Below are 12398 nucleotides of genomic sequence, written 5' to 3'. Positions count from 1 at the left end.
AGAATTTTCCCCTTAGAAAACCATAATCAGCTCTTTGAATAATGCTAATGTGCAGCTCCAAAGCTCCGATATGCTTGGCTTTCTTTAGCTGCCTTGGAAGCCGTGGCTTTTGGTGTCTATTGGGCCATACACACTATAAGACTTTCTGAAGACTTTTTCCTTTAGATTTACCAAAACCATATAATATGAGGTCAAACCTAAACACTTTCAATTTGTATGCAATCTGGCAGGCCCTTAAACTACATAGAAAAGGTAAATCTGAAGGAAAAAGTCTTCAGAAAATCTTATAGTGTGTATGGCCCTTTAGACCAGACTATCTGTGTGACACCAATGGTTTTCCAGAGGAGGTCACTGACATGAAAGGAAAACTGCTGCTCGCAAGCCCGCAGTCTTCCTGTCTCTCAGGGAATAGGTATGGGCCAATTGATGCTCATCAGCACTCCCTACGGGTGAGCAACAGAAATAGTTTACCGAACTATGATGACATACAGTGGGGAAAATAATTTATTTGATCCCCTGCAGATTTTGTACGTTTGCCCACTTAGAAAGAAAATAAGGGTCTATAATTTTTTATCATAGGTGTATTTTAGATGATAGAGACATCCACCAAAAATATTAAAAAAAAAATGATACAAATGTTAAAATTGAGTTGCAGTTCAGTGAGACAAAGGGTCTATCTAGACCCTCCTCCCATTAACCATTTCATCCAAATAGGGCTTAATCTGTGTCGGTACCATTAAACCTTATTCTGGCGAAACGCGTTGGAGGGTTTCCAGTGGTGGGCAGTGATACCTAAACTAGTGCTGGTAGTTAGAGCTGCTTGATGGGGTTCATAAAACAGTTGAGTGTGAAGACTCAGAGAAGGAATATCTCTTGTGGATCCAGAATGTTGGTGGCCGTAGACAAAGTTAGGGGAATACTGGCCTTTGGAGCTAACCCAATCAAGTCTTTTCATGGCAGGACAGATTTCTCTGGGGTAAAGAACGTGTGCCATTGAGCCACAGTGACTGGTGGGCGTGGCGAAGGGTGGGGGTTCCCAAAAGACATGGTCAATGGTCAATTTTTATTTCATATATTCCAGCATAGGCTTCCTTTATAGTTCTCGGCCTTTGGTCCCATAACATCTCATAGCTACAAGGGAAGCTAGTGTTAAAAAGAAATAGCTTTTTAATGTCCAAGTCTCTGACTGTACAACCGTCGCCAAAAGTACTTGAGAATGACACAAATATTAATTTTCACAAAGCCTGCTGTCTTTTTAGATCCTTTTTGTCAGATGTTACTATGGTATACTGAAGTACAATTACAAGCATTTCATATGTGTTAAAGGCTTTTATTGGCAACTACATTAAGTTTATGCAAAGAGTCAATATTTGCAGTGTTGACCCTTCTTTATCAAGACCTCTGCAATTCGCCCTGGCATGCTGTCAATCAACTTCTAGGCCACATCCTGACTGATGTCAGCCCATTCTTGAATAATCAATGCTTGGAGTTTGTAAGAATTTGTGGGTTTTCTTTTGTTCACCCCCACTTTTGAAGATTGACCACAAGTTCTAAATGGGATTAAGGTTTACTGGCAATGGACCTAAAATTTCGATATTTTGTTCCCCAAGCCACTTATGGCACTTTTCCACTGCAAGTACTGGCTCGGCTCTACTCGGCCCTGCTTAGACCGGTTTGCTTTTCCACTGCTGGTACCGCATGGTACGGTGTTGGAACGGTTCGGTACGGTTTGGTATGGTTTGCTTTTCCACTAAAGTAGTACTAAAGTTAAGTGGGTGGGATAACAATGATTCTCTGACCAATCAGTGGCTAGTAGTGACTGCATGCAAAGGATTGTGGGATATGGTACCGGGTATGGTACCTCTTGGAACCACAATCGAGGTGGTACTGTTTTTGAGAGCCGTACCGTTCGGTTCCATGCAGTGGAAAAGCACCACCATACCGTACCTACCGAACCGTTCCTACACCGTACCATGCGGTACCAGCAGTGGAAAAGCACAAAAGCGAGCCGAACCATTCGGTTCCATGCAGTGGAAAAGCGCCATAAGTTATCATGTTTGCCATATGGCAAGGTGCTCCATCATGTTGGAAAAGGCATTGTTCCTCACCAAACTGTTCTTGAATGGTGGGGAGAAGTTACTGTCGGAGGATGTTTTTGTACCATTCTTTATTGATGGCTGGGTTCTTAGGCAAAATTGTGAGTGAGCCCACTCCCTTGGCTGAGAAGCAACCCCACTCATGAATGGTCTCAGGATGCTTTACTATTGGCATGACACAGAATTGATGGTAGCGCTCACTTATTCCTTCCTGGACAAGGTTTTTACTGGATGCCCCTAACAATCGGAAAGGGGATTCATCAGAGAAAATGACATTACCCCAGTCCTCAGCAGTCCAATCCCTGTACCTTTTGCAGAATATCGGTCTATTCCTGATGTTTTTCCTGGAGAGAAGTGGCTTCTTTTCTGCCCTTCTTGACACCAGGCCATCCTCCAAAAGTCTTTGCCTCACTCTGCTTGCAGATGCACTCACACGTGCCTGCTTGCTGCCATTCCTGAGCAAGCTCTGCACTAGTGGAGCCCCAATCCCGCATCTGAATCAACTGTCGGAGACGGTCCTGGCAGGTTTTGGACTTTCTTGGGTGCCCGTAAGCCTTCTTCACAAATGCAGTGGAAATGTTTTTCATCGGATTCATTTTTAAAATGTATTTTAAATTTTCTGATCAATCTTCATAATATTCTTGATTATATGCCCATTGCCATTTATAAAGGCAGCAGCAGCAGACTTTGTGAAAATGTAATATTTGTGTCCTCAAAACTTTTGGCCACGGCTGTATGAGCAGCTCTGGTCCATGTCTGATTTGTAAAGTATCATCCTAAAAAACCGCCAACCTGACATATCCTAGACCTCCTGTCCCTCAGCCCAGTCCTACCCTGGATAGAAGTAAACCTGTTCTCCTTTTTTACGTTCGAAAAAGTTCTACCTAAGTGGAGGCACCCTAAGTTCCTGATGTTATCTTTTATTAGCCAGAAAGGCTCTTCTGCACCCTCTCTGATTTAGTTTCACTGTAACAACGCTCAGCCATTCCATGACTTCATGACTAAGACCCATCACCAGCCAATCCAGTGGGAATGCCATACCCCATATCTCGTCACTGAGGCAGTCCTATTAGACTATGGAATGGTGGACACGATTTATTCATAAAGTTAAGAGGAAATTGGGATCCAGTATTAAAGCGAAACTAAATCAAAAAGGAATAAAGAAGCTTTTCTGTGTAATGAAGGTAGACCGACGTCTTGTGGGGAGCAATAAGAAACCTTTCCAGCGGAACATAGACTGCCTGACCTGAATAAATTCAAAGAGATGGGTAGTGAAAACCCTGATAAAGTGGGAAGGTTCTAAGCTCTGAAGCGTGTTGGTTGTGTGACCTAAATTTAAAGCCGAGCTCCAGGCAAACGGCTAATTACATAGGTGAAATGCATATAAGGAAGCTGTTTTAGCTGTCTATGCAGTCCTGAGATTTACACAGCTCTGCCACACAGTACAGCCCTGCCTTTCAGGAGAGGAGACCTGATGTTTCTCTGTCGCAAGTCTGTAGCACTTACAGGTCTTGTTACTTCCCCATCCTGTGACTGGACAGTGAAAGGGGAAGCAGTAGACTGATGAGTTCTTCTCTCTGGCACTCTGCTCTCTACTTCTATTATCTTTTTGTTTGCGGTCATTTATAAGACACGCTAAAAAGTCACTCTAAAAGGTCCAGATGACTGGGACATACCCACACACACATTTTGCCTTTACCTCGATTTGATTTAGTTTCACTTTGTTACTGGATCCCGATTTCCTCAGACTTTATGCTTCAGCCCCATCAATTGCTATTCCATTGTCCAATGCAGGGGTTGTCAACTTCCCTGATATGGGCGGCCCCCGACATCACCAAAGGGCCAAATATAAAATTCAGGGAATAATCATTATTCGAGACTGCAGACACACAATGGGATATAGTCAAAGACTATAGACATGATACAAGAGATGGTCAGAGACAGCTGACATGATACAGGAGATGGGATGGTCAGAGACTATGGATATAATACAAGAGATGGTCAGACTGCAGATTTGATTCAATAGATGGTCATATAGTGCAGAAATAATACAAGAGATAGGTATAAATTATGGATATAATACAAGAGATGGTTAGGGACTGCAGACAAGATACAAGAGATGGTCAGAGAGTGCACTAATAGAGATGGTTAGAGACTATAGATATAATACAATAGATGGTCGGAGACTGCAGACAAGATACAAGAGATGGTCGGAGACTGCAGACAAGATACAAGAGCTGGTCAGAGACTGCAGACAAGATACAAGAGCTGGTCAGAGACTGCAGACAAGATACAAGAGCTGGTCAGAGACTGCAGACAAGATACAAGAGCTGGTAAGAGACTGCAGACAAGATACAAGATCTGGTCAGAGACTGCAGACAAGATACAAGAGATGGTCAGAGACTGTAGATTTGGTACAAGAGATGGTCAGAAAGTGCAATAATATTACAAAAGATAGTTTGAGACTATGGAAATAATACATGAGATGGTCAGAGACTGCAGACAAGATACAAGAGATGGTCAGAGACTGCAGACAAGATAAGAGATGGACAGAGACTATAATACAAGAGATGGTTGAAGACTGCAGATTTGATACAAGAGATGGCCAGAGAGTGCAATAATAATACAAGAGATGGTCAGAGGCTATGGATATAATATAATAGATGGTCCGAGACTGCAGATAAGATACAAGAGATGGTCAGAGACTATAGATATAATACAAGAGATGGTCAGAGACTATAGATATAATACAAGAGATGGTCAGAGACTGCAGACAAGATACAAGAGATGGTCAGAGACTGCAGACAAGATACAAGAGATGGTCAGAGACTATAGATATAATACAAGAGATGGTCAGAGACTATAGATATAATACAAGAGATGGTCAGAGACTATAGATATAATACAAGAGATGGTCTGAGACTGCAGACAAGATACAAGAGATGGTCAGAGACTGCAGACAAGATACAAGAGATGGTCAGAGACTATAGCTATAATACAAGAGAAGGTCAGAGACTATGGATATAATACAAGAGATGGTCTGAGACTGCAGACAAGATACAAGAGATGGTCAGAGACTGTAGATTTAAAACAAGAGATGGGATATAATACAAGAGATGGTTAGAGACTGCAGATTTGTCACAAAAGATGGTCAGAGACTGCAGACATGGTACAAGAAATGGTTAGAGATTGCAGACATGCTATAAGAGTTGTTAAAAACTGGGAAAATGCTTCTGGAGTCATAGAATTGAGACCTATTACAGGCGGCTGCTAGAAATGACTACTATATCAGTGCAATAGGGAAACCCCAATGAGTGTCTTCAGGGGTCCCGAGGTCCACCCAAGAAGTGACAAAGGCTGCATGTGGCCCCCTGGACCCGCAGTTTGGGCTCCAAGGGACTAATGGGACTGCCTCAGAGGCCGGGTATGAGGAATGGTTCTCCCACTAAACAGGAATTGGCAGTTGGTGGCGCTTAGTAATAAAGTCATGGAATGACTGAGCGTTGTTAAAGTGAAACTAAATCAGAGAGGGGCACAGAAGAGCCTTTCTGGCTGATAAAGGTAATAGCAGGGACTGTACTTGGACAGATCTTACTGTATAATTTCCAAATTTATAAAGGGATGCTGGAGAGAAACAAGTTTCCTGCCTCCCATTTAGCTATCAGCAAACCCAATACCAAAGAGTTGTCACACATACAGCAGTTCACTTATTAAAGGAACATGCACCTGCCCAGTCTTTCAGCCGCTGGGCTACTTTTACAGTGTAGTATAAGGCCCCTTTCACACTTGTGCGACTTAAAAGTCGCACAATTTTGCCGCAATTTTGTTGCCGCGATTGTGATGCAATTTTGACGCAATTTTGATGAGCTTTTGAATGGGCTTAAGGCAATGCCTATGTCTTTGGACCTAAAAACGCATTAAAATCGGGCCAAAGTAGTGCAGGGACAACTTTGAAGTCGGTGTGACTTCAAGCCCCACAAATATGAACGGTACTCATTGGAAAAAATGGAGAATGACTTGTAATGCGATTTTGCAGTCCCAAATCGCAGGACAAGTTGCATAACTGTGAAAGGGGCCTTAAACTGACTCTGGGTTCAGGATTTATTAATAACTGTTTGCAATGTCTAAGCAAACAGCCGTTAGCCCAGTCACCTGACTCCATGCCTTCCTCTACTACAAATCCAGAGATTTAAATAGCAGGCACGAACGCACAGATTTTTCACAGCTAATTACTCAGCAATGTTAACGCCAAATTAAGAATAAAAAAGGCGTTTTCTACTTTGTTTCAACTTGCACTACAATACTGCGATCACATGCTTCACATGTGACCGATGCGCTTTTTAATATGCAGTATCAGTGACTGCGTTCCACCTCCACGCCAGTTTTTTTGTTTGCAGTGCCTGCTCTCTAGCCCACACCGGTCAGCTCTGCAGGTACATTTTGCCCACAGATGCCATAAGCGAGAGGATGCCGGGGGGTAGTAGATCCCGGTAATGTAGTCCTCCCCGTAGGTTTTTTTATTATTTGAAGCACCAAGCTATGGAGACACACCGCTGCCAGTCAATCGTCTTTACAGTCTTATTAAGCCATTTTCAGCAAAGCGTCACGCGTGTGCCGCCACCATCGCAGAAGCCAAGGTGGCCATCTTTCATTGTCCACCTTTCCTGTTGCCAGGTATATGTGTCTCCGTGCATGAAATACATGTGTGCAAGTGCGATCGGTGATGTGTCGGGGCATGTCGCTGCGTATGATATTGCAGAGCATGTTACTGGTGACACATGCACCCTGTCATACGTGCCGTGCTGCTTTCATAACAATCCAGCCTTTAACCGCTGCGCTGCCGCCACTGCTGGCAGTCGTATCGTGCATTTCCACCTTGCTTGGCATGTACGAGGATCCGGGGGAGGGGAAGCATATCTCTGTGTGCTAACATGTCTGCACTTGTCCTTCTCACACCATGTCTCTGTTCTCATTGGTGGGTGTAGATGTCTGGATATCTATTTATAGTGGGTGCTGATGAAGGAAACGATTACACCTTGTTAAAGGGGAATCCCGTTTAATGCCGTGTTGCTATAAACATAAGTGCCCGAGCTGCCGCAGTGTCACATGTATGATCTTGCTCATCAGTGTTACTCATTTATATAGTGCTGACGTTTATGGTGTAGTGTTTGGCGGAGAACATTGAACCATTCATCTCAATCCCTTCCCCCAAAGGAGCTTACACTCTATTGTCCCTGCCACCGTCATATATTCGCACACTACAGGGACAGTTTTTTGCTGCACCAGAGATGACCGTTGCGCAGTCTAGCCGAAGGGGGTAAAAAAACGATCGGGCAAATGGGAAAATCGGCACCAATCTTGAAGCCCCTTCCCCTTCGTAGACGCTTGGTGGAGAAGATCGCATCCTTGGAAGGACTTGAAGCGCTGTAAGACAGTAGTGCTTGCCATTGTGCTCCGGGTTTAAGTGGACCTGTACTGAAAATGCAAGCTAAAGCTTTAGTAATGATAGTTCTCCATTGCACATATAATGGAGACTCGCAGCTCTGAAATATATTTCCAGGAAAAAAAGGTACTCCGGGCTGTCTGCTGCAGCCGGTCATGTGACCAACATTGGTTATATGGTCTTTGCTAAAGGGGCTAAGGGGCTGGGGTTTGTGCAGAGCTGACCAATCAGCAGCTCTGCCTGAATGTTAATCACAACAGGTATGCTTTAAAGTAGGTAGGGCGTTTCCCCCCCCTTAGAGTGATGTCACACACTGGTCTGATCTGACATGCAGTGCTCTTCTTAATACAAAAGCGATGCGTCTTTCTTGCTCAGCTGCAAGGGCTCATTCCAATGAATGGAGATAGCTTTCCTCCTCTGTCGCATAAGCATAGGGAGAGCGATCAGCTTCCAAAAAATGCAAAGCTCCCTGTATGTAGGTACTTCCTCTACCTTATAAATAAATAAATTAAATAAAAAAAAAAAAATATATATATATATATATATATATATATAAAATTATTATTTTTTCCTTTTGGTGGTGAAATATTTCTATAACATCTTTGCTGTTGTTAATTGGATGTAGCCTCTTAGTAATCAAGTCTTTTTTTTTTTTTTTCTTCTCGCCTCTGAAACAGGTGCCGTCTTTCTAAGAGAGAAAGCCCGAAGATGAAACCAGTAAAGAAATCTACAGGCACAGGGAACAGCAAAGTCTCAAGCTCCACCCGCAGTAAGAAACAGAAAAGAAAGGTGGAGGAAGGGCGGCAGGAGGAAGAAGAGCAGGAGGAGGAGGAGGCTGCAGAGGAAGAGACGTCTGAGGAGGCAGACGAAGGCTCAGGGCATCACCTGGCGTATGTAGGGGCAAGGAGGATGCAGGTAAAAGTTGAACCTGCAACAGCAGAGATGGCAGCAACCAGAGTACAAGAACAAGACCTGTCAGGATGTAACCCGCAGCAAATGACAGAGGCTGAAACACAAGAAGAGAAACCTCAGATATGTATTGAAACTTCCAACAATGACCAAGTGATGAGTAAAGTAGTATATGATACGCACCGCTGGGAAATGCCATTGAGTAGGAAAACCGCCACCTTTAAGTCTAAAGCTCCCAAGAGAAAATATGTGGAAGGCCAAGGCTCCCAGGAGGGACAAGAGGACTCTTCTAGCAGCAGTGATGGCACTACTGCACCACAGGAACGCATTTCAGACCAGTCTGTAGCCCCAGCCATTGAAACAGAGGATATCCCTTCTGTGCGGTCCTCTTCTACAGATACAGCCAGCGAGCATTCTGCAGACTTGGAAGAGGAGTCGGAGAAAACGCAAACTGAGCTAGAGCCACCAACCATGTCCTGGCCTGAGATTGATGTTAGAGGTCATCTGCAGCCCCAGAAAATACTAGTACGGAAGGAAGATGCCTTCTACCTTTGCCAGGTAAAACAAGTCCGTCGAAATCACGAACTTGGAGTGCAGTTTCCTGGGGCACAGACCATTACATTCCTGGACATCATGCAGGAACCGGTTGTACTAGACCAGATCCCAGCACCAGGTGACGTAGATGTGGGATCAGCAGTGTGTGCCTGTGTGGGACCCGATAATACAACTTTCCGAGAGGGAACTGTAGTAGAAATAGTTCAAAATCCTTTGTCTTACAAGGTTTGCTTTCAACAGAGTCCAGGACGAAGGGAACCTGACTATGGCTGGGTCCCTCACAACAGCATTCGACTTGTCCGGTTCCCTTGGTGTAAAGAACCACTTCTGGTCGTTTCACGAGCAGCAGAGGAAAAGCCCCAGCAGCCAATTAATAGGTTTCCAGCAGCCCATACTTCAGAGCAGCAGCCAGGTGGTACAGCTGAGATGCCAGCATCTCCACGTGGTTCAGAACCAAAACACCTTGAGGATGCTGAGGTCTCGAAGATCAGTTTTAGCATGCCAGTGAGTGAAGAGAAATTGGCATCTGTGCAACACTGTATTCTTTCACCTCCAAAATCACCCGCCTATGGAATGATAATGGGACGATTACCAGAGCAGCCATCCCCATTACTTAGTCCAGATGCTGGAAGTCGGAGCAGCTGTAGTAGCGTGTCTTTGGATAAATGCAGCACTCCAGGGTCCCGTTCTCGCACACCACTCACAGCAGCCCAGCAGAAGTATAAAAAGGGAGATGTAGTTTGCACCCCTAATGGAATTCGTAAGAAATTTAATGGAAAGCAATGGAGAAGACTGTGTTCCCGCGATAGCTGCATGAAAGAATCTCAAAGAAGAGGCTACTGTTCCAGGCACTTGTCAATGAGAACTAAGGAGATGGAGAGCATGTCCGAAGGTCGAGGTGGTAGGGAAGGGAGTGCAGAGTTTGAATGGGATGATACGTCTCGGGACAGTGAAGTAAGCAGCATACGCACAGACTCCCGTCCACGTCTTGTGGCCCCCACAGACCTCTCTCGCTTTGACTTTGATGAGTGTGAAGCTGCCAACATGTTGGTGTCTTTGGGTAGCTCTCGTTCTGGAACCCCATCATTCTCCCCTGTTTCCAACCAGTCTCCTTTCTCTCCAACGCCTTCCCCCTCACCTTCTCCGCTGTTTGGCTTTAGGCCAGCTAACTTCAGCCCCATCAATGCTTCCCCTGTCATTCAGCGAGCTGCACGCAGTAGACATGTGAGTGCAAGTACCCCCAAGGGACAAGCAGTGTTGACTCCTGAGATGCTGCATCACCCTCACCACCGAGAGAGACAGCCAGTGGGCATCATGCCCTCATTCCAGACCAACCTTACCTTTACAGTGCCCATGAGCCCAAGCAAGAGAAAACCAGATTCACATCATGGCAGTGCCAGCTCTACTGCTGACTTCCAGAAGAGCGATAGCTTGGACTCTGGGGTGGACTCTGTCTCTCATACCCCAACACCCTCTACTCCTGCTGGATACCGATCTGTGTCCCCTGCCACCATTTTCTCCCGATCCCAACAAGCTTCTCCATCCCTGCTTCTGTCCCCTCCAGCTGGCCTGACCTCAGACCCTAGTCCCTCAGTCCGTAGAGTTCCTGCTGTACAGAGAGACTCTCCTGTAATTGTTAGGAACCCAGATGTCCCCCTTCCATCAAAGTTTGTAGAAAAGCCCACAGACGGAGGATCCCGCAGTATTGGTGCAACAGGAGCTGGAGCGGGCAGTCCACGGCGCATGGTTAAAGTCTGTTCCAAGGAACATCCTTCCAAAACACAGCTACAGATACCAGTACCCATCAATGCCACCCAGATACAAAATGTGGCACGATCTTTACCTTCTGGACCAACAAGCACTGGAGAATCCGCTATTTGCACAGCTTCAGGTCCTACAGATCACCCTCCAACCATTTTTAGTGTGTCGTCACCATTCCAGCCTGTGGCGTTCCATCCATCCCCTGCAGCCCTTCTTCCGGTGATTGTGCCCAGTGACTACAGCAGCCATCCTGCACCTAAAAAGGAGATCATCATGGGAAGGCCTGGCACCGGTAAGGGATGATTTTATTATTTGAAGGTATATTATATGAAGGAATTTTGGATTTAAAGTAAGGTCATTCTTGCCGCAGTACCATTTATCAATCTATCTGGAAGAACTGACTGTATTATTATAAATTAACTCTAATTCACCAACTGATGTTTTCCTGGTAGAAGCTTGAACCCACCTGGCTTGGGGGCTACACGTATGGTTTTATTTCAATCACTTTTATAAATGAGCACAGGCAGTTCATATTTCAAGCATTTCATAAATGTGGCAAAAGTAGCGCAGTACCTTGCAGCCAATCTAGAATCAGCTTCCATTACCTGTCTTTGCTATATTTAGTTAAAAGCTGACCCATTAGTTGCTGTAGGCTTCTGCAAACCTCAGCTTGATAAACTATGTTAAAGTATAACTAAAGGCAAAACTTTTTTTGTTAGTTTTGGATAGAGTGGAGAGGGATTAGAACTAGTGATCGACCGAAATTGGTTTTTCGTTGCCAATACCGATACCGATATTTTGGTCAATACATACCGGTATCGGCCGATATTTTCGTACATTTAAAAAAAAGTGTTTTTTTTCTTTTTTTTTTTTTCTCTCTAAAAGACCCCAAACCCCTCCTCTGCACTTAAAAAGCATTCAAAACGCCAAGTTTGGCTGTTTTAAATGCTGTAATTTTTTTAATCTGGCGCCAGTACCAAGAAGTGATGTCATGACATGCCGTTCGATCGGGTTTTTCGGCGGCCGTGCAGGCTGATTGCCCGGGTCTCCGGTGGGACGGGAGAGCCGGGCTAGCCGCGGAAGGTGGCGGGAGGGGGGGGGGACGTTTCCTCCCGCTCCTTGTAATGACAGCCGAGCGGCTTCTCAGCCGCATCGGTTGTCATTACAAGACAGCCGACCGTTGGCTATGGACGCCGGTACCGGGGTGATGCCTCTAGCTGCAGGCATCACTCCAGTACAAGCACTTTCATGAAATATCGGCAATATCGGTAATCTTGGTGGTCGATTCCAATATATTGGGGAAAGTGCATATCGGCCTTCGATATATTGGCTTTGCCGATAATCGGTCGATCCCTAATTAGAACACCTGTAATTTTTTATTTCTGTCTGTGCCCCCGTTAAGGAGATTCGCCCCTCTTTATTTGTCCTGGTTACCATTATCACTGAAAGTGAAAGTAAAAGAAAATCCCAAATTTTCCGTTGTTCAATAGTGGGGATATATTCCAATGGGGACACTAGTTCTGGTGACCCAAAGGAATTCCCTTAATTTGCAGGCAAAGAAATCTCTGCAATGGGACACAGATGGCAAAAACAATCTGACCGGGGTTATAACTCTCCCTTACTCTATCAAAAAT

The 12398-nt window shown here is 44.9% G+C and overlaps 1 protein-coding gene across 1 annotated transcript in view; it reads left to right on the top strand.

The window, feature by feature from the left end:
* The window catches only part of CIC (capicua transcriptional repressor), a 265107-nt gene that overhangs the window by 59634 nt on the left and 193075 nt on the right, over positions 1-12398 (top strand). Inside the window, exon 2 of the mRNA XM_082273601.1 lies at positions 8217-11056. Within this exon, the coding sequence (XP_082129727.1) occupies positions 8248-11056 (2809 nt within the window). The 5' untranslated portion in view covers positions 8217-8247. The remainder of the gene's footprint in view (positions 1-8216; positions 11057-12398) is intronic.

The sequence above is a fragment of the Pelophylax lessonae genome, assembly GCF_965119305.1.
Source record: "Pelophylax lessonae genome assembly, chromosome: 12".
NCBI lineage: Eukaryota > Metazoa > Chordata > Amphibia > Anura > Ranidae > Pelophylax > Pelophylax lessonae.
The sequence above is the reverse complement of the archived record's forward strand: the minus strand, read 5'-3'. Positions and strand labels throughout refer to the sequence as shown.